At 45.1% G+C, this 21,574-nt stretch overlaps 1 protein-coding gene across 1 annotated transcript in view; it reads left to right on the top strand.

Annotated features, from left to right (window-relative positions):
* The first annotated feature begins 375 nt into the window (after positions 1–375).
* The window catches only part of LTBP4 (latent transforming growth factor beta binding protein 4), a 272,071-nt gene continuing 250,872 nt past the window's right edge, over positions 376–21,574 (top strand). Inside the window, exon 1 of the mRNA XM_040323145.1 lies at positions 376–1,150. Within this exon, the coding sequence (XP_040179079.1) occupies positions 864–1,150 (287 nt within the window). The 5' untranslated portion in view covers positions 376–863. The remainder of the gene's footprint in view (positions 1,151–21,574) is intronic.

Genomic DNA, 21,574 nt, shown 5'->3' with positions numbered 1-21,574 from the left:
TATATTCCTATCCCTCTTTGGGATCTCTGTAGGTCATTCTTTGGGCTCTTTTATATTCGTATCCCTCTTTGGGATCTCTGTAGGTCATTCTTTGGGCTCTTTTATATTCCTATCCCTCTTTGGGATATCTGTAGAACATTTGGGCTCTTTTATATTCCTATTCCTCTTTGGGATCTCTGTAGAACATTTGGGCTTTCATATTCCTATCCCTCTTTGGGATCTCTGTAGGTCATTCTTTGGGCTCTTTTATATTCCTGTCCCTGTTTGGGATCTCTGTAGGTCATTATTTGGGCGCTTTTATATTCCTATCCCTCTTTGGGGTCTCTGTAGGTCATTCTTTGGGCTCTTTTGTATATTCCTATCCCTCTTTGGGATCTCTGTAGGTCATTCTTTGGGCTCTTTTACATTCCTATCCCTCTTTGGGATCTCTGTAGGTAATTATGTATGTTCTCTTATATTTACACCCCTTTATAAGGTCTCTGTAGGCCACTCTGTAAGTTCTCTTATATTTCCATCCCTCTGTGGAATCTCTGTAAATCATTCTGTAAGTTCTCTGCCTACCGTGTGCATCATTCTCAGTTCTGCCTACACTCAGCTGCATTCTTTCTGATTTTCTTCTCTATACTTCATTTCCACTGTTTTGAACTTTTATTGCTTGCTCTCACTTCTCAGTCCAAATGTAGGTATTTTTTCTGGTGTTTATTTCTGAGCAAGCTTAGTCAATTCCAGTTTCTTTCATTGCCTCCCTTGTCTACATATTTCAGCTTGTCATTCCTCACCTCCGTGTGTTCTAATCTAAGCTTTGTCTTTCTCTTAACATTCCTGTATCCCAAGTGTTTTCTTATCTGTACGACTTGGCCACAATGGTTTTGGTCACTAAGACTATTTTACTGTGGCTGATTGGATTTTTGGGTCTGCAAGGGCAGGCCCAGCACCTGAACTTGATTCATGAGTCACAAGGGAATCAAACATTGGTCTTGGAAATCAATGCAACCATTCGTAAATTAATGAATGCTAGCCACGAGGAAACCGCCTTCCAAAACACAAATGAAACAAGACGTCTTAACCGTTATGGTGAAAAGGTGAAACTCATAATTAAGCAAGAAAATTTGGTGAAGAAATTAAATTTTAAAGGATCCAAAAATTCAAGGTAAGAGATATCTGTATTCTTATCTTTCTTTATTAAAGTATAAGGTGTATGTGCTTTAGAAGTAGAGGAAGGTTTTTCTTGATATCGTTATATCTTCCCCATGGGGACATAGACAGCAATATTATGCTGGAGGCCCCGATCTTTTCTCAGGGTTCGTTCACACATGCTTTGATCTCTGAAGAGCAATTTGTGCAATATTACCTCTTGCCTCCTTACTGCCCACTTTAACACCTTGAATCCCACGATGGCATGCAGCAAGAGCATGCACTTCATGCGATTGTGGGGCGCTAACAGAATGACCCTATTCACTTGAATGAGTCAACGTGGAGGCAGTAAAAAAAGCAGCTCAACTGTGGGGTTTTACTGCCCCTTAACTGCTAGTGTGAAAACTTTAACAATACTAATAGCATATTTCCTTGAAGATTGATTCTCAGTGGGAGGGACTGGTTCATTAAAAGCACCTGGTGCACTCTCCGTGTTCTGATGAGAAAAAGCTGCATTCTCTGAGGCCCCGTACACACCATAGAATCCATCCGCAGATAAATCCCAGCAAATGGGTTTCAGCGGATAGATCCTATGGTGTGTACACACCAGCGGATGTGTTTCCGCGGATATATCTCCCCTGGGATGGATTCCAGCAGATCGAATATTCGCTGACATGCAGAACATATCCATCTGCTGGAGTCCATCCCAACGGATGGATCCGCTGGTCTGTATAGACTCACCGGATCCATCCGTCCGAAGGGATCCCCCGCATGCGTCGTAATGATTCGACGCATGCGTGGAATTCCTTATATGACAGCGTCGCTCACGTCGCCGCGTCATAATCGCGGCGATGGCGCGACACGTCATCGCCAGAGGATTTCGGCGCGGATTTCAATGCGATGGTGTGTACACGCCATCGCATAGAAATCCGCGGAAATCCTCAAGAGGATTTATCCGTGGAAACGGTCCGCTGGACCGTATCCGCGGATAAATCCTCCCGTGTGTATGGGGCCTTAGAAATATTTAGCCTCACATCATTGATTTGATTGACAGCAGTGGGAGCCAATGAGTATTAAATATAAAAGTACTACAGCGCTACTAAAATAAATACAAAAGGAAGAAACAACAAAAATAACCAAATGATATAGCTGCATACATATAAGGTGTACTAAAACCAATAAAGAAGTGAATAAAAAGTGGGAGCCAATGGCTGCGCTGCTATCAATCATCCAACGAATGAGCCGAGAACAGCCGAGAAGCCAGCGTGTTCACGAAGCAGGACTTTCGAGGGCTCAGGTAAGTAAATGGGGGGGCTAGGGGGCCGCTAATCGTCGGATGTTTTTTCACCTTAATGCATAGAATGCATTAAGGTGAACAAACATGTACTTTTACAACCCCTTTAGCCCCAAATAAACCACAAAAAAACGAAAACAAAGTTACGGACTGTCCCTTCTCAACAACAAAGTACCCCTCAACTTTGGTATATTTTCCAAAAAGGCTCATCTACGTTTGTGAATAGGGATGAGCTGAACACCCCCCCGTTTAGTTCACACCAAAACCTTTGAACAGACCGAACGTTCGCGCAAACTTTTAAAACCCCATTGAAGTCTATGGGACTCAAACTTTTGAATTCAAAAGTGCTAATTTTAAAGGCTAATATGCAAGTTATTGTCGTAAAACGGGTTTGAGAACCTGGGTCTTGCCCCAGGGCACATGTATCAATGGAAAAAAAAGTTTTAAAAACAGTCGTTTTTTCTGGAGCAGTGATTTTAATGATGCTTAAAGTGAAAAAAAAATTAAAAATTCCTTTAAATATCGTACCTGCTGGGTGTTACTATAAGAAAAATGTCATTTAAAACTGCTTGCGGCTTTAATATAATGTCTGCAATATGGATGAAAATTAGGGATGACCCGATACCGATACTAGTATCGGTACCGATACCAAGCATTTCCCCGAGTACTTGTACTCGGGGGAAATGCTCCGATGCCTCACCCGATACCTGGGCAGGCAGGGGAGTTGCTGTCTTTCCCCCGTGCTCCGTGCTGTCTTTCCCCTGTGCTCTGTGCTGTCTTTCCCCTGTGCTCCGTGCTGTATTTCCCCTGTGCTCCGTGCTGTATTTCCCCCGTGTTCCGTGCTGTATTTCCCCTGTGCTCTGTGCTGTCTTTTCCCCGTGTTCCGTGCTGTCTTTCCCCCGTGTTCCGTGCTGTCTTTCCCCCGTGTTCCGTGCTGTCTTTCCCCTGTGTTCCATGCTGTCTTTTCCCCGTGTTTTATTTTTGTGATTGTTTTTTTATTTACACACATTATATATATATATATATATATATATATATATATATATATATATATATATATATATATATATATATATATATATATATATATAAATAAAATGTGTGTAAATAAAAAAAAATCACAAAAATAAAAATGCACGCTAACAAAAGCACCATGCATTTTGATGCAGCGGCATTAAAAAATAAAATTAAAAAAAGTCCCATGCACTTTGGTGCTATTGAGGGGTAGCAGGCAGTTCATTCTCAAATTAATAGGCTGTTCTGCAGCAAGGCACATACACTGATGCATCGCATAGATGTGAAGTTGAACCTTTAAAACACAGTCAGGAGGCCGAGGGGCACCAAAAAAAACAAATTTTCAAAAAATCATTTGTCATTGGGACAGAAAGTGAGGTGCAATCTTCTGAACAGATGCGCACAGACAGCAAAACAAATGCATGTAAATAAAATACAAATAAAATCACAAAAATGCATGCTAACAAAAGCACCATGCATTTTTTGGGGAATCGTGAGAGAATCGTGATCTTCATTCTAAGCAAAACAATTGTGATTCTCATTTTTCCCAGAATCGTGCAGCTCTAGGAATTAATATGAGAAACACCAGCAAATCTATTGACGTAGCTTTAGGTGCACACTGTACAGAGGACACAGACAGTACACCACGTGAAAAAACTGCAGCTAGCACAATCACCTGCCTGCCTGTCAGTAAATTAGAAAGAGCGGATCTAGCTAATCTCAATACAGTGTATAAATATACAGTATATACAACACCTGGGATGCATATATATACTCTACACACTGTGGGCCAGATTCACAGTGGACTTACGACGGCGTATCTCCACGTACGCCGTCGTAAGTCCGAATGTGAGCCGTCGTATATATGCGCCTGATTCTTAGAATCAGTTACGCATAGATTTGGCCAAGATACGAGTGGCGTAAGTCTCCTACGCCGCCGTATCTTGGGTGTATATTTACGCTGGCCGCAAGGGGCGCTTCCGTAGATTTACGCGTCGAATATGTAAATTCGGTAGATACACCGGTTCACGAACGTACTTGCGCCCGCTACGCCGTTTACGTTAGGTTTATGTCCGGCGTAAAGTTACCGCTGCTATATGAGACGCAGCCAATGCAAAGTATGGACGTCGGCAAGCGTATCATTTTACGTTGTTTACGTAAGTCGTACGTGAATGGGGCTGTGCGTAGGTTACGTTCACGTCACATGCATTGGGCCTGGCGTATCTTATGGAGTAAATTTGCCAGATACTGAGCATGCGCGTGCATGCGCCATTAGTTAGGCGCGTCATTTACGTGGGGTCACGATTCATTTACATACAACACGCCCCCTACCAGCCTATTTTGAATTAGGAGGGCTTACGCCGGCCAATTTACGCTACGCCGCCACAACTTACGGAGCAAGTGCTTTGTGAATACTGCACTTGCCTGTCCAAGTTGCGGAGGTGTAGCGTAAATAGGATACGCTACGCCCGCACAAAGATACGGCCAGATACGTGAATCTGGCCCAGTAACTCTAACTGACCAGCCTGCCTGCTCTATCTAACTACAAAAAATTACATTCTCTCTCTCTCTGTAAACCACCAACACACTACACAAGGCCGACTTCCAGGCAGCATTATATAGTGTGGGGCGTGTACTAAACCCCCATAGCCATAATTGGCCAAAGCCACCCTGGCTTTGGCCAATTATGGCTCTCCGTTTTTTTGCGTGCTGTGATTGGCCAAGCATGCGGGTCATAGTGCATGCTTGGCCAATCATCAGCCAGCAATGCACTGCGATGCCGCAGTGAATTATGGGCCTTGACACGCCACTCGAATTTGATGCGAACTGCCCAAAACGTTCGTAATTCAACGAACGATCGAACATACGATGTTCGAGTCGAACGTGAGTCTCTGTATTCTCTGTACAGTCTCTGTATTCAGAAGAAGAGGTGAACTCCATCCATTAGAACCACGTTGTATGGCAGCGTTCTTTGCGATGGTTGACTGATGCTATAAGCATATCCATTTTGTGAATCTCGTTCACCTTAGCAAACAACAGGCTGAGAGGTGGTTTTCTCCCAGTACAATGAAATGCAAGCTTTCGCCACGTTTAGTAGGTGCAATAATAATGATAGTTTATATAGTTTCATCGACATCAGTGCCAAAGACAGCAGAAAAGCCTGTGCCTCCAACGGCATTGTTATATCAGTCAATTTATAAATCCAATGGTGGACTTGTGTCCAAAAATCAGAAAGTATCAGGCAGGACCAGAGGACGTGGAGCATAGTGCCCTGTTAATGGGCTTTTTCAGTAGGCCTACTGAAGAATTTCAATTACAGGCGAAATGCGTATATAAGGGGGAGTCGAGCCTGTGACGTCACGCCACTCGCCGGCCGAGGTGGTGAGTTGGCGAAGGACGAGTATTATATCTAATGCTGTGTTTGTTTTTGAACTCTGCAAGTGTTACCATCCTTAGGGGCTATTAAAGTCTATATGCAGAAGTACACCATCTTTGCGCTTTTGTTTGTATGCGATTCTGCATGATAGCGGGAGCCAGAGAGGAGGAGTAAGGAGGCAGCCTCTCTATTGATTGGAGGGACAGAGGAGTTCGTTTTAGATGACATACAGTGGCAACTAAAGCGGTAAAGTGAGCATGTAATTCTCCTGGCGATGGGAGAGCACTGAATTCATATGCTTTAGAAGACACCCTGGTGCTGAAGAATTTCTAAGAGAAGCTTTGATTTCACCTATTGCCATACGATATATATTTATGGACTTAATTATATGTTTATGGACTTAAATGGTTTGCACATGCACTTTGGGGAATTATAATTGAATGCATTAGTATGTTGAGCTGCACTTCTTTGTTGTATTTACATACTTCTGAGTAGCATCGATGGTGGAACTATGTAAACACCATCAGGCAGGAGATTATTCCTCGTTCTAGGAGCCTCTGGAGGAACCATGGTCGAAAAAGGATACCCTTGAGGGTAACAGGTACAATACACATACATTTCCAGCATACTAGAAAATTGTTAGGTTGAGTTTGTAAGAGGGTCTTTGTGGTTGACTGAATTTGGTGCCAAAAACACAAGTCCCTACCCCCATTCCAGCCCTGCTAGAACACTGTCCCTCCTGCTGAGGCCGAACCCTCTGCCATCTTGTGCCATGAGGCCTCCATACAACATTCCTGGCTATATCCCTAAGGATGAAATGTCCACAAGAAGTAGTTTTGCTGCACTTTACTGGTGGTATTCAGGAAACGGCATTACAGTCACATCAGAAGGACAACTTGACATTACACAGTCAATCACATTTAAGGGACGGTCTGCAGTAGTCGCAAGTGAAAGTATATGCGGCACCTTTAGCAGCCATTTTACCATAGTCTCTCCCTTCAAGTCCCACTCCAAAGCTCTACCAGCTGGGTATGCTACATACAGTTGCTCTCCTGATCCCGGAGTCATTAGTACTTACTCAGTGGGCTCTGTCTTGCCCATTAGGCCTTGGGCATCCAGCTCACGACTCTCCTGTGGTTGCCCCAGGTATAGGATTGCTGCAGTTGCTCCTAGTGAACTCTGCACACTTTTCCTGGGAATTCTGCCCCGAGCACAGCCTTGGCCCCCCCCGGCTCCACCCCTGACTCCACCCCCATTGCCATGCCCATGTATACCCCACTTTAGCCCCCATCAAATGCAGCCTCACCAGTGCTCATCAAATGCAGCCTCACCAGTGCCCATCAAATGCAGCCTCATCAGTGCCCATAAATGCAGCCTATCAGCGTCCATTAATTCAGCCTCACTAGTACCCATCAATGGAGCCTACCAGTGCCCATCAATCAATGTTTGCTTGCTTCCATTCATTCGGGAGTCGGGACACAGACACAGTCTTCCATTGCCGCTGTGCCTCTGACACCATGGGTGTTATTTACGAAAGGCAAATCCACTTTGCGAATAGGGTTGCCACATCAGCCCTTTAATCCAGGACACATATTAATTACACCGGTTCTAAAGGCTGATTTAATGCAGATAAGGCACCAAGTGAGTTTAATTACCACCTTAATCAGCCATAGAACCTGTGTAATTAATGTGTGTCCTGGATTAAAGGGATGAAGTGGCGACCCTGTGTGTGAACGGAGTGGCAGCTGATGCTGAGACTTAGTTGCTTGCTGCAGAGAGAAGTGAGTAGGAACACCAGTGATTGGGCACCCCCTGACAGCAGTGCACCCTAGGCAGCTGCCTAGTTTGCTTAGTGGTAGCACCAGTGGTGTATTTAGGTTTTGTGCTGCCCTAGGCCTGACTAAACTCATGCAACCCATAATTTAAATATGATCCACCCCTTCCTGTCAAGGTCACACCCCTTCCTGTTTAAAACCTGCTTGAAATTAGTAGTAGTTCTGAGGGCCTTGGGGTGGGGGAATCCCTTAATCTACAGAGGTTTCCTCTCACTTCCTGTTTGGCTATGGGACAGGAAATAAAGAGAAATGAATGGATGGCAAAAAAAAATAAAAAATTAACAGGGGCTATAACCATCCCTTACTCTATCCAAAACTTGTACAACTGACACACGCAAAAGATTGCAGGAGAGTCCTACTACCTACCTGCCAGGTATAGGTGACCATGTCAGTGTCCCTTGTGTCTGCACCATCCCTATCATACCGGCAGCAGTGCGGCCGCTTTTCTGGGGGCATAAGACCGATTTGTCTTGCAGCCCAGTCCACCTCATAAGACTGGCGCACTAAAAATGTAGCGCAAGCTGGCAGGGACTCTTTTCATGCTGCCCCCCTGCAAAGTTCTACCCTAGGCCTGGGCCTTGTTGGCCTAGGCCAAGATATAGCGTTGGGTAGCACTGGCCCTGCCCACGTGGCTTATATATGGGCTCTGACGCACCTATGACATCACTACAGGAAGGACTTCTCTAAAAGGGGAGCTATCACTTGCTTGAAACATTTACCATGCTATTTTAGGACAGAGCCAACTAGTGGCAGACTAGCTAACTGCACCTGCTTAAAGGCTGCAAGCTGATGGCAATCCCTTTCTTTTTTGGGAAGAAAAGGGATCAGTCTATTTATCACTCATCAATGGCGTTCACCTGATAGCCATGTTGGAGTGCATATTATAGTAGGTCTTAGCATTAGATTGAAGATAAGCAAACGTCTGCCAGCCTTTGGACATCCTTAGACTAGTAAAATCCCCATTTTAAATTTGGCTAAAATTAGTCAAGACTGATCAACAATCTTTTCAATGTTTAGGGGTACCTTACCCCCTTTGTGTTTTTGTAGGATTTTACTACGTGCTTCAGGCTCATCTATTTTACTTTTACCCATTCAGAGACATCAAGTCCAGTCTGCAGTTTATTTTAGCAATATACAATCTCTCCTTAAGCCCTCAAGTGTCTGTTTATACTGGCAGCAAGAGTATAACACCCATCATAGTAACAGCTTATAAAAATCTTTCCTAACAGTACATACAATACACAATGGTCTGAGTAATCCGCTGTCCTGACCTTATTTATTTCAGGGAAGTACAAACCCATAGACATATTAAATCCCACAGTGATAACACATGGGTATTGATAATAGCCATAAGCCTGCTCCATGCTGGAAATATTGAGACCGAGTCATTATTTCTCACGTAATCCGGAGGATGATGACAGATCAGACCTAATTTAACCATAATCAGCCCCAATTTGAAAAATGTCCCAAGGACCGCAAGTTATTCACCTACAGCAGAGGTCTCCAAACGTATTAGTATGAGGGCCACATTGTATTTTTTAGAAATGTCCATGGGCCAAATAAAAAATTCAGTTTAGAAACTGAACGACTCAAATTTAAATGGATGAGTTTTTTGTAATCAATGATATGATTTAAAACAATGGAGAAAAAACTTCAGCAGCTAAGTAAAGAAATTCAAAATAAACCTGAGACCATCAGGGTCCCCACCACTTACATCAAAGGAACCCATCAGAGGCCTCTGTTGGAGTCAACCATACATCAAAGTCCCCCTTACTGTACATCAGGGTCCCCACCACTTACATCAGAGTACCCATCAGAGGCCCCTTTTGTAGTCAACCATACATGAAAGTCCCCTTTACATCAGGGTCCCCATCAGAGTCACACCTTACATCAGAGTCACCTCTTACATCAGAGTGCCCATCAAAGTCGCTGCTTACATCAGTGTCCCCCCTACAAAAGGGTCTCCATCACATTCCTTCTTTAAACAGGGTCTCCTTCAGAGTCCCCCTTACATCAGGGTAGCCATCAGAGTCACCCTCTACATCAGAGTCCCCATCAGTGTCTGCCCTTACATCAGGTTCCCCATGAGAGTCACCCCTGATATCAGAGTCTCAATAAATGTCACCCCTTACATCAAAGTCCCAATCAGAGTCATCTCCTATATCAAGGTCCCCATCCGAGTCATCCCTTACATCAGGGTCCCCATCAAAGTCCCCTCTTACATCAGGGTCCCCATCAGACCCCTGCTTACATCATGGCCCCCATCAGAGTTACCCCCTATATATCAGGGTCCCCATCACAGTCACTTCTTACTAGGTAAACAAGGGGGGAACCAATGCGCAAAACCAAACTAACCCAAGGGCATATGAAAATAAAACAAATAAATTAAGATGAAAAGCAGCAGCCACTACCAATAAAAGTGCTCACGCACCAATTAGCATATGTAGATGGGGGGGGGGGGGGGGTGTAGTTGGGCTTGCAAGTAAATGACTAAATAATAACAAGAAATTATTAAGCACAGCGACGTGTGATAATAGACCAGTAAATCCAATAAATTATGTTCCACTCCTAATTCCTCCAAGACACCTCACAAATAAAAAAACTATGATGTGAAGGATGGAGATTGTGAAAATTGATGAAAATAATGAAATCCAACAGTTATGACTCAAACAACAATTTAGGTCATAAAAATAAAAATTAAGGGCCAGATCCACAAAAACCTGACGTAACTTAAAAAATCCAATTTAAGTTACACTGCCTTAAAGTTTCTACCTAAGTGCCTGATCCACAAAGCACTTATCTAGAAATTTCAGGCTGTGTAACTAAAATTCCGCCGGCGCAAGGCGTTCCTATTCAAATGGGGCGAGTCCCATTTAAATGAGGCGCGCTCCCGCGCCGGCCGTACTGCGCATGCGCGCCGGCCGTACTGCGCATGCGCGAAGTTACGTTACGCCGAGTTTTGAGGATCGCGACGGCTTAAAGTTGCGTCGGGGATAAAAAAAATGACAGCGGCATGCATTCCTGAGGGAGAACTCCATGCCCATTTTCAAAGAAAAAAACGGCATGGGTTCCCCCCCCAGGAGCATACCAGGCCCTTAGGTCTGGCATGGGTTGTAAGGAGACCCCCCCACGCCGAAAAATTGACGTAGGGGGTCCCCCTACAATCCATACCAGACCCGTATCCAAAGCACGCTACCCGGCCGGCCAGGAAGGGAGTGGGGACGAGCGAGCGCCCCCCCCCCTCCTGAGCCGTGCCAGGCCGCGTGCCCTCAACATGGGGGGGTTGGGTGCTCTGGGGCAGGGGGGCGCACTGCGGGCCCCCCCACCCCAGAGCACCCTGTCCCCATGTTGATGAGGACAGGACCTCTTCCCGACAACCCTTGCCATTGGTTGTCGGGGTCTGCGGGCGGAGGCTTATCGGAATCTGGGAGTCCCCTTTAATAAGGGGGCCCCCAGATACCGGCCCCCCACCCTAAGTGAATGGATATGGGGTACATCGTACCCCTATCCATTCACCTGTAGGCAAAAAGTAAAATGTAGTAAACACACAACACAAGGCTTTTTAAAATAGTTTATTATTCTGCTCCGGAGGCCCCCCCTGTCTTCGTTATTAGCTCAATTACCAGGGGGGGCTTCTTCTTCCGCTCTCCGGGGGTCTTCTCCGCTCTCCGGGGGTCTTCTCCGCTCTCCGGGGGTCTTCTCCGGACTCCGGGGGGCTTCATGCTTCATGCTCCGGTAGGTACCCACGTGGTGGGTGCACGTGGGTAGGCACCCACCACGTGGGTACCTACCGGAGCATGATGGGACGGTGATGCCTATATAAATGGGATGCAAGGCGCGCTTCCATCATTACAGCGACAACAGGCGACGAGGCAACATCGGAAGAACAGAAGACCAGAAGAGAAGATGACGCCACAGAAGACCGCGCCGGCTGCCTGTTTGAAATCGAGCTAACACACAAACATAGCAGGCAGCCAGCGCTGAAGAAGAAGGCACCGGAGAGCTGAAGAAGAACCGGGGTTCGCCGAGTCAAGAGCGGAAGAGGGGAGAAGATGGAAGAAGCCCCCCGGAGTCCGGAGAAGACCCCCGGAGAGCGGAGAAGACCCCCGGAGAGCGGAGAAGACCCCCGGAGAGCGGAAGAAGAAGCCCCCCCTGGTAATTGAGCTAATAACGAAGACAGGGGGGGCCTCCGGAGCAGAATAATAAACTATTTTAAAAAGCCTTGTGTTGTGTGTTTACTACATTTTACTTTTTGCCTACAGGTGAATGGATAGGGGTACGATGTACCCCATATCCATTCACTTAGGGTGGGGGGCCGGTATCTGGGGGCCCCCTTATTAAAGGGGACTCCCAGATTCCGATAAGCCTCCGCCCGCAGACCCCGACAACCAATGGCAAGGGTTGTCGGGAAGAGGTCCTGTCCTCATCAACATGGGGACAGGGTGCTCTGGGGTGGGGGGGCCCGCAGTGCGCCCCCCTGCCCCAGAGCACCCAACCCCCCCATGTTGAGGGCACGCGGCCTGGCACGGCTCAGGAGGGGGGGGGGCGCTCGCTCGTCCCCACTCCCTTCCTGGCCGGCCGGGGTAGCGTGCTTTGGATACGGGTCTGGTATGGATTGTAGGGGGACCCCCTACGTCAATTTTTCGGCGTGGGGGGGTCTCCTTACAACCCATGCCAGACCTAAGGGCCTGGTATGCTCCTGGGGGGGAACCCATGCCGGTTTTGTTTTTTACAAATTGCCGTGGAGTTCTCCCTCGGGAAAGCATACCAAATGCCGTCGCTGGAATGGGCCTTTACAAGGTGTGACTAACTTTACACTTTGTAGAACGAGCCCTAATTTTACACTTGCAAAATAACACTTACGGCGCAAAAAGGAAGCTAGAAAGCTTTGTGGATCGCCTTAAGTGCTAATTTGCATACTAGCAACGGCATTTCGACTCGAAATGCCCCCAGCGGCGGATGCGGTACTGCATCCTAAAATTAGGCAGTGTAATTCAATTACACATGCCGGATCTTCTGTGTAACTTTGGAAAAAGCCTTTTGAGGATCGTTTCCAAAGTTACACACAGACTGAACAGCAGTTAAGTCGGAGTATCTCTTTTGAGGATAACCCCCTAAATGTGAAACAATTATATCAATAGGTGATATAAAAATAAATGCATAACACCAATTAAGACCAATTGAGACTAGAAATGGTGTAAGTGATGCTGAATAATAAATAATCCAAAAAAGTGCAAAACAGACTATATAAAAGTGCACCTAAAATTGTGCCAGTGAATTTAAAAATAATGTTCAGGCAAATAATAGTGTTCAAGAAAAACTCAGTGCTTAAAAGTGAAAAATAAATATGATATATAAGTTCATATGGTGCTTGATGAAATAATTTCCAAAAAGTGCAATAGTGCTTGATCGATGCTGCAATCCAACGCACGATCCTTCCGTGTAGCAGTGCAGATCAAATTTAAGGAAATACTAGCCTCTCACCTCAGGGAAGGCTATTCAAGCCTAAATGTAGTATAATGGAGACCAGCAGGTAGAGCTATGGATCCAGGACAGCCCAGCTTATTTCCAACACCCGTCCACAGACCATCCAGACCACTCTCAACAAAAGTAAAAAGCAAACTCCATGGTGTAGTATATACAGATACGGTTTAATAAACAAAAAGTATCACTCACAGTTAAAATCTCTGTAAACAGCAGATGGTTACAGGAAGCGAAGTAACAAACAGCAGATCTCCGCTCTCGGCCGCGAGCGGAGATGACGTCACCGACGGCACTTCTCTATCCCCTGACGCGTTGCGTGGCTGCTCGACGCCACTTAATCATAGGTATCAATACCTAAATTGTTGTTTGAGTCATAACTGTTGGATTTCATTATTTTTATCAATTTTCACAATCTCCAACCTTCACATCATATTTTTTTGATGTGTGAGGTGTCTTGGAGGAATTAGGAGTGGAACATAATTTATTGGATTTACTGGTCTATTATCACACGTCGCTGTGCTTAATAATTTCTTGTTATTATTTAGTCATTTACTTGCAAGCGCCACTACACCCCCCCATCTACATACACTTCTTACTAGGGCTGCACCGGTACAGGTATCTGTATTGGTGCCGATACTAAGCATTTTCACGATGCACCGATACCTGAAACCAATACTTTTAGGCTCAGTTCTTTGATCTGTCAGTGGGTCTCCCCCACTTACAGCTTAAATGTAAAAAAAAGGCAATTAACGGTTGTTAAGGAGCGGGGCCGCCACATCCTTAACAACCGATGACTCATTCAGCTGTCAATTGAATTCCCCTGTTTACAGCTCAAGTGTTAGCCCTGGTTCACACTGATGCTACTTTGAAATCGTGCTAATTTACTTGAAGTAGCGCGATTTCAAAGTAGCAGGTCAGCGCGATTTCAGGTGCTACTTGATAGACATTTCTGTGGCTTCATACACAGATGTCTATAGAAATCGCACTTGAAATCGACAAAAGTAGTGCAGGAACTACTTTTACAAATCGGTGCGGCGCCGCATAATCGGTGTCGCACCGATTGGAACAGTGCCATTGCCGCCAATAGGCTGCCACTTGTCATACGATTTGATCTCTCAAATTGCATGAAAAATCGCTCCAATGTGAACCTAGGCTCAAAGAAATCTGGTAATTGGAGCGGTCAAAAAAAAAAGCAGCCAGGCAATGTTTATCATAAACATTGCTCAACCGCTGAAACATTGTTTCTTTTTGTATCTTTCTGTTTCTTAATCTACAGATCAAAGGGATGAACTTCGATCTGCAGATGAAGTCAGTTTAAAGCAACCTGTAAAAAAAAGTTTTGTTGTGTTTTTTTTATTAAATGTTCTTCACCCTTTAATTAACCCTTAATTTACTCTAATCATCATAACTAACTCCATATTCTCCTCCATTTCATTATTTATTTATTTTTTTCACTTCTATTTTATAAATGATTTTATAAATGATTAACAATTAAAACTTTTTTTTGTTTGCTTTGTTCATTAAATATTTTTACACCTTTAAAATATATTTATTTTATTTGTAAATAACTTTTAAATTCTTTGTATCATTGCTGACAGCTGAAGTGAAAACAAAACAGTTGCGGTAGGTATGAGTACTAAAAAAGTATTGGTACTTGTAAAAAAAAATGGTATCGGTGCATCCCTACTTCTTACATCAGGGTCCCCATCAGAGTCTCCCCTTACACCACGGTTTTCATTAGAGTCCCCCTTACATCAGGGTCCCCATTAGAGTCACTGCTTGCATCAGAATCGCCATCAAAATCCCCCCTTACATCAGAATCTCCATCAAAATTTCCCCCTAAATTAAGGCCCCATTAGAGTTCTCCTTACATCAGGATCCCCATCAGAGGGCTGCATAAATTCTTGCAACGTGCTGGATTTGGTATCCATTATGCCCCGTACACCCGATCGGATTTCCCGTCGTAATAACTCCGACAGGTTTTTCTGACGGAATTCCGCTCAAGCTTTCTTGCATACACACAGACACACTAAATTCCGACCATCGAAAACACGGTGACGTACAACACTACGACGAGCCTAGAATAATGAAGTTCAATGCCTCCGAGCATGTGTCAAATTGTTTCCGAGCATGCATGTTTTTTTCTCCGTCGAAATTCCATACAGATGAACTGAACTTCCGATAGAAATGTTTTCCGTCAGAAAAAAAGAGAACATGTTTTCTTTCTACGGAAAAAGTCTGATGGGGCATACACATGGTTGGAATATCCGATGAAAAAATTCCGTCTGACTTTTTCCATCGGAAATTCTGACTGTGTGTATGCGGCATTAGATCTGCACTGTGGCTTCTCTTTAACCCGTCTATCCATTCAGAGCTTTTTGAGGGATTTATTGAGAAATGCCCATCTCATTCCCTAGACAATCCCCTTGTGCAGATTGTTAAACAGATACCAGATTTAATTAGCATTAATGTCCTGGCACAGCTCTGGACTCCCAGCCAGCAATATCCAACTTGTCAACATGTAGCACTAATCCTCTTAGTGACAGAGGCACGGAACTGCGGCACGATCACGTTATCTGCCTGTCTGGTGTTCCTCTTACTGTGCTCATACTATGTAGACTAATATTGAGACGGAAAGATCCCTAATACAAATTCTAAGCAGATTTTTTCTAAAAGCGCCCATAGACATTAAAGCTGAACTCCAGGCAAACAGCTAAATATACAAATGAAAAACATATATATATATATATATATATATATATACACACAGTATATGGCCGGGATTCAGAGAGATCGGCGCATGTTTAGTTTGGCGTAGCGCATCTCATATGCGCTACGCCGACGTAACTTGGAGAGGCTCGTACTGTATTCACAAAGCACTCGCCGACAACGTTGCGCCGGCGTAATGTAAATCGGCCGGCGTAAGCCCGCCTAATTCAAAGTAGGTGGAAGGTGGGCGTGTTGTATTATAATGAAGCGTGACCCCATGTAAATGAAGCGCCGAACGAACGGCATATGCGCGCGCATGCTCACAATCACGTCGAATTTACTCCATAACATACGCCGGCTCAATGCCTGTGACGTGAACGTAACCTACGCACAGCCCCATTCAAGTACGACTTACGTAAACGACGTAAAAATATACGCTTGTTCCGACGTCCATACTTTGCATTACCTGCGCCTCATATAGCAGGGGTAACTATACGTCGGACGTAAGCCTTACGTAAACGGCGTAGCTGAATGCGACGGGCGCAAGTACGTTTGTGAATCGGCGTATCTAGGTAATTTGCATATTCTTTTTTACAGTAAAAGGTAATTTGCATATTCCACGCGTAAATCTACGGAAGCGCCTCTAGCGGCCAACGTAAATATGCACCCAAGATACGACGGCGCAAGGAGACTTACGTCGGTCGTATCTTGCAAAATTCAGGCGTATCTCAGTTCCTGAATACGCGCATAGATACTACGGCGCACATTTGGACTTACGCGGCGTATCTGGAGATGCGCTGTCGTAAGTCCTTTCTGAATCCGGGCCTATATATATATATATATATACTGTGTATATATATATATATATACATATATAATAAAATATATAATATCCCTCAGAGAACTTATAATTATTTAGCTTTACTCAAAAACAAGTCCTAAAGTACATCTAAACCCAATCACTAAAATCTCACAGTAGCATTGACTTGTTAAGCTCAAAACCAAAATGTAATATATTGCTGCTGCATTAGTTTTATTTTTTTAAGGTTCTTTCGCCTTACTGTCACCTGGTGAATTTGGGAATAACACACTTCCCGTCCCAGAGGGGCTACATTACCCCTCCACTGTATATAGGGAGCAAGTCACGCTTATCACCCAAGGCTGCTCTGCTGGTATGGAACACAATGTGTAGCACACACCACATAGCAGCTGCAAATGAACAGGGATCCCCCCCCCCCCACTCCTGCACATCCAGGAATACAGAAGCTTCACAGACATGCAGAGTCAGAAAACTGTAGCTTCTTTTTTTTGTTAGGGGTTATCAACTTGTATAGGGATAAGAGGTTATGGGATGCCCACTTGACAGCAACAATAACTCAGTGACATCTTCTTATGTACAACTTTAAGTGATTCAGGTAATGCTAGCCCACCTGGCTGCATCTGCCTCCTCACCAGCCCTCCTGGCTGCTTCTTCACCAGCCTGCTCAGCTGACTCTCTATACCAGTCCACCTGACTGACTGTTCACCAGCCCACCCAGCTGACTCTTCACCAGCCCGCTCGGCTAACTCTTTGGAGATATCCCGGAACAAGGACAAGACTTAAGGTCACCACTGACTTCAAGGGAGACTGGCTACATGTGGCAGCTCCCCCCCTTATTTATTTGTCCGCAACAGTGTTGAATTACTCTGTCCTCTATTTGCTCCCATGCCTCCAGGAAAGCCTCCTCCATTTTGTTTCAGTAACAGGATCCTTCCAGCACCTGAGCCCTGGCCCACAGCAGGACACCCCCCCCAGACTAAGGGGTACCCCTTTAGGGTCACCAACAGCCTTTTGAACAGTCCATCTTCCACCCAACTGCCCTGCTGGCCTGTCCCATGTCTATTTATGGGGTTGTCTCTGCCCTCTGCCAGCCCACCACTGTGTATTGGCCGAAGCCCCCTAAAAATTTATGGCAGCCCTGAACACCTTGACCCTGTGAACTTTCCAGCCCTCCTGACACTCTAGGTTAAGAAATGTTGTGTATACCTTTAATTAACCACTTGCCGCCCGCCAATGACAGATTGACGTCGGCAAAGTGGTTGTAGAATCCTGACCGGACGTCATACGACGCCCAGGGGCGCGCATCGCGGCGATCGTTGTGTCAGTCTGACACCCCGCAACACCGATCTCGGTAAAGAGTCTCTCACGGAGACTCTTTACCACGTGATCAGCCGTGTCGAATCACGGCTGATCACGATGTAAACAGGAAGAGCCGTTGAAAAAAAAGGCTGTAAAAAAAAAAAAAAAGCATTAAAAAAAATAAAAGATGCCAATCAGTGCCCACAAATGGGCACTGACTGGCAACATAGGTTAATCAGTGCCGCCCCAGTGTCCATCAGTGCCACCCCACATTGTCCATCAGTGCCACCCTACAGTGTCCAACAGTGCCCATCCATGCCCAGTGCCCACCTATCAGTGCCCATCTGTGCCACCCATAAGTAGCCATCAGTGCCACCCATAAGTGCCGCCCATGAGTGCCCATCTGTGCCACCTATGAGTGCCCAGTGCCGCCTATGTGTGCCCATCAGTGCCGCCTATGTGTGCCCATCAGTGCCGCCAATCAGTGCCACCTCATCTGTGCCCGTCAGTACTACCTCATCGATGTCCATCAGTGCCATCTCATCGGTGCCCATAAGTGCCGCCATATCAGTGCCCGTAATTGAAAGAGAAAACTTACTTATTTACAAAAAAATTAACAGAAAAAAATAAAAACGTATTTTTTTTCAAAATTTTCAGTCTTTTTTTAGTTGTTGCGCAAAAAAAAAAAATCGCAGAGGTGATCAAATACCACCAAAAGAAAGCTCTATTTGTGGGAAAAAAAGGACGCCAATTTTGTTTGGGTACAGTGTAGCATGACCGCGCAATTGCCATTCAAAGTGCGACAGTGCTGAAAGCTGAAAATTGGCTTGGGCGGGAAGTGTATACGTGCCCTGTATGGAAGTGGTTAACACACTGACACAATGTATATTGAATAGCTCTCTCTGGTTTTACTTACTCAAGAGGAGAGTCTTCTAACAGGGTATTAGCCAAATCTGGGATAAACAGCAAAGACTCAGTTGAAAAAGTTCACCAAAGCAATTACATGACAATTGGCAATAAATGAATGATTGAATTTCACAAGGGCTACTGGTTGCTGAATATAAAACCACTGCTAAAGGGGAACCCCAGGCCTGCCTATTATACCTTTAATCCTAATGAGAGATGAAGTAATATAGTGGCTAGTGGTGTGTCGCTTTAAATGGAGATGGAATTAGCAGAGTTCACAGATGCAAGGCCTTGCAGTTGTCTTCAATGGCAAGTTGGAGCTCAAAGAAACAAGACTTCTAAATGTGGCACAGTGATATGCAGTCAAGGCAAAGCAGCCGAGACTGACCAGTGGCAATCCTTAAGGTAATTCAGGAATGAGACGTCTGGCCGATATATATTTCTGCCTGGCTCTGTCAACAAAAGTCAATTAAAAAGTTTACTTTTGTTGTGCTGGGATGGCCACCCAGAGAACAAATCTACTCAGTAGAAATCAGACGAAATTCAATCCATGATCAGGCTGGCATAGGCTGGCATCTTCTACCATTCCATCTGATCATCCCCCACAGCTACTACCCTTTGTTCCACTTGACCCTCCCTTCTAGATTGTAAGCTCTAACGAGCAGGGCCCTCTGATCCCTCCTGTATTGAATTGTATTGTGACTGTACTGTCTTCCCTGATGTAAAGCGCTGCGCAAACTGTTGGCGCTATATAAATCCTGTATAATAATAATAATAATTGTCACCATCAAGAAACCCTCCCTGAGCAATGGCAGTCAAATTTTTGAATGGTTGGCAAGGGGTATCTGTGGCTGCCATGACTTATAGACATTATGGTTCTCTCATCTCTGGCAGGGGTATCTTTACTGTCTTCTTAGCCTAGTAACAGTCTGCTGATATTCAGTTCCCACGCTGTACATCCAGAATGTGGATTATAATGCATTTTAATGTTGCTTTACAACTCCCAGACTGAATTCTCCTTTTATGAATCCTAATAGCTTTACCACTTTGCCTCAGATGGGGGAAGAGATTTTTTTCTTACTATTACTTTAACTGTTGGCTGTTCATAGTCTCTATGAAGAAAGCAGTAGATGACCAACAGCTTGTCATCTATCTGCTGACACAGAAAGAGAACGATTCTGGAATTCAAAACTTAGCAAAACTTTTATAAAATATGACGGCTTAACTGCCAGCCCCTCTACTCCATGCCATATATAATTCTCACTACAGACTTCTTATCGGCAGGCAACCCTAACCAAGGGCTAAGACCTTCACTGGTTCGAGCATCTTGGCCATCTTGTCCACTCAGCTGGTGGACTATACAGCTTTTCCCCACAGACCCTACGAGAAGAAATCCCCTTTTTTTAGGCTAGTCACAAAGAAAATTGAGGAAGAGCAGATGGTATTTAAAAGAGCATTCCATAGATGCCAACTTTTTGGGGCTGCACAAGTAACCTTGATTAAGGTAACAATAGTGAGGCTTGAAGGAAAGGATTTAGTTGTGGCGCCAAAACATTAGTATCTATGGAATGCAGTTTTTGGCAAAGAAGCTTTGAATCGTTGGTTTTTCTACTTTCTAGTTAAGGGGTGCCCAACCTTTTGAAGCATGAGGGCCACTTAAGCGACTTGGGGCCAGATTCACGTAGGGGAGCGGCGGTGTAACGTATCGTAGATACGTTACACCGCCGCAAGATTTCATCGCAAGTGCCTGATTCACCAAGCACTTGCGATGAAAACCTACGCTGGCGACCTCCGGCGCAAGGCGGGCCAATTCAAATGGGCATGTGCCATTTAAATTAGGCGCGCTCCCGCGCCGGACCTACTGCGCATGCTCAGTTTCGTAATTCCTGTCGTGCTTTGCGCGCCGTGACGTAATTTTTTCGAACGGCGACGCGCGTAGCGTAATTCCGTATTCCCGGACGGCTTACGCAAACGACGTTCATTTTTAAATTTAGACGCGGGAACGACGGCCATACTTTATACAGCAATACGATTGCTGTGTAAAGTTAAGGCACCAAAAACGACGACTAACTTTGCGACGGGAAACTAGACTAGCGGCGACGTAGCGAACGCGAAAATCTGTCGTGGATCGCCGTAACTCCTAATTTGCATACCCGACGCTGGTTTACGACGCAAACTCCCTCCAGCGGCGGCCGCGGTACTGCATCCTAAGATCCGACAGTGTAAAACAATTACACCTGTCGGATTTAGGGATATCTATGCGTAACTGATTCTATGAATCAGTCGCATAGATAGAAACAGAGATACGACGGCGTATCAGGAGATACGCCGTCGTATCTCTTTTGTGAATCTGGCCCTTAGTAACCAGTCGTGGGCCAAATTGAGCGGAGCGGGCGGATGGCAGTTCCGTGTCCGCTCTGCACATGCAGAGTGGATACGGACACAACCCACTATACTCCCTTTTTTCTTTTTTTCTTCTTTTTTTTAAAGGATTGAATTGGAGGAAGGACACAAGTTGGTTTACATCTGCCACTCCTTAGAGGTGAATGGAGAGTCCAATTGGGCCGAACTGACCGTGTGAAAGGGGCCCAAGGCTGCTTACACACTGATGCGCTGCAGTTTACCCACACCGCGGGTGCAACGCAGTGTACCTTTGGCTTTCCTGCACTTTGCAATAGACTTCTATTATATTCTGCAGGTTT

This window comes from Rana temporaria, chromosome 9, assembly GCF_905171775.1.
Source record: "Rana temporaria chromosome 9, aRanTem1.1, whole genome shotgun sequence".
NCBI classification, from domain to species: domain Eukaryota; kingdom Metazoa; phylum Chordata; class Amphibia; order Anura; family Ranidae; genus Rana; species Rana temporaria.
This window is presented reverse-complemented; position numbering and strand designations above follow the sequence as displayed.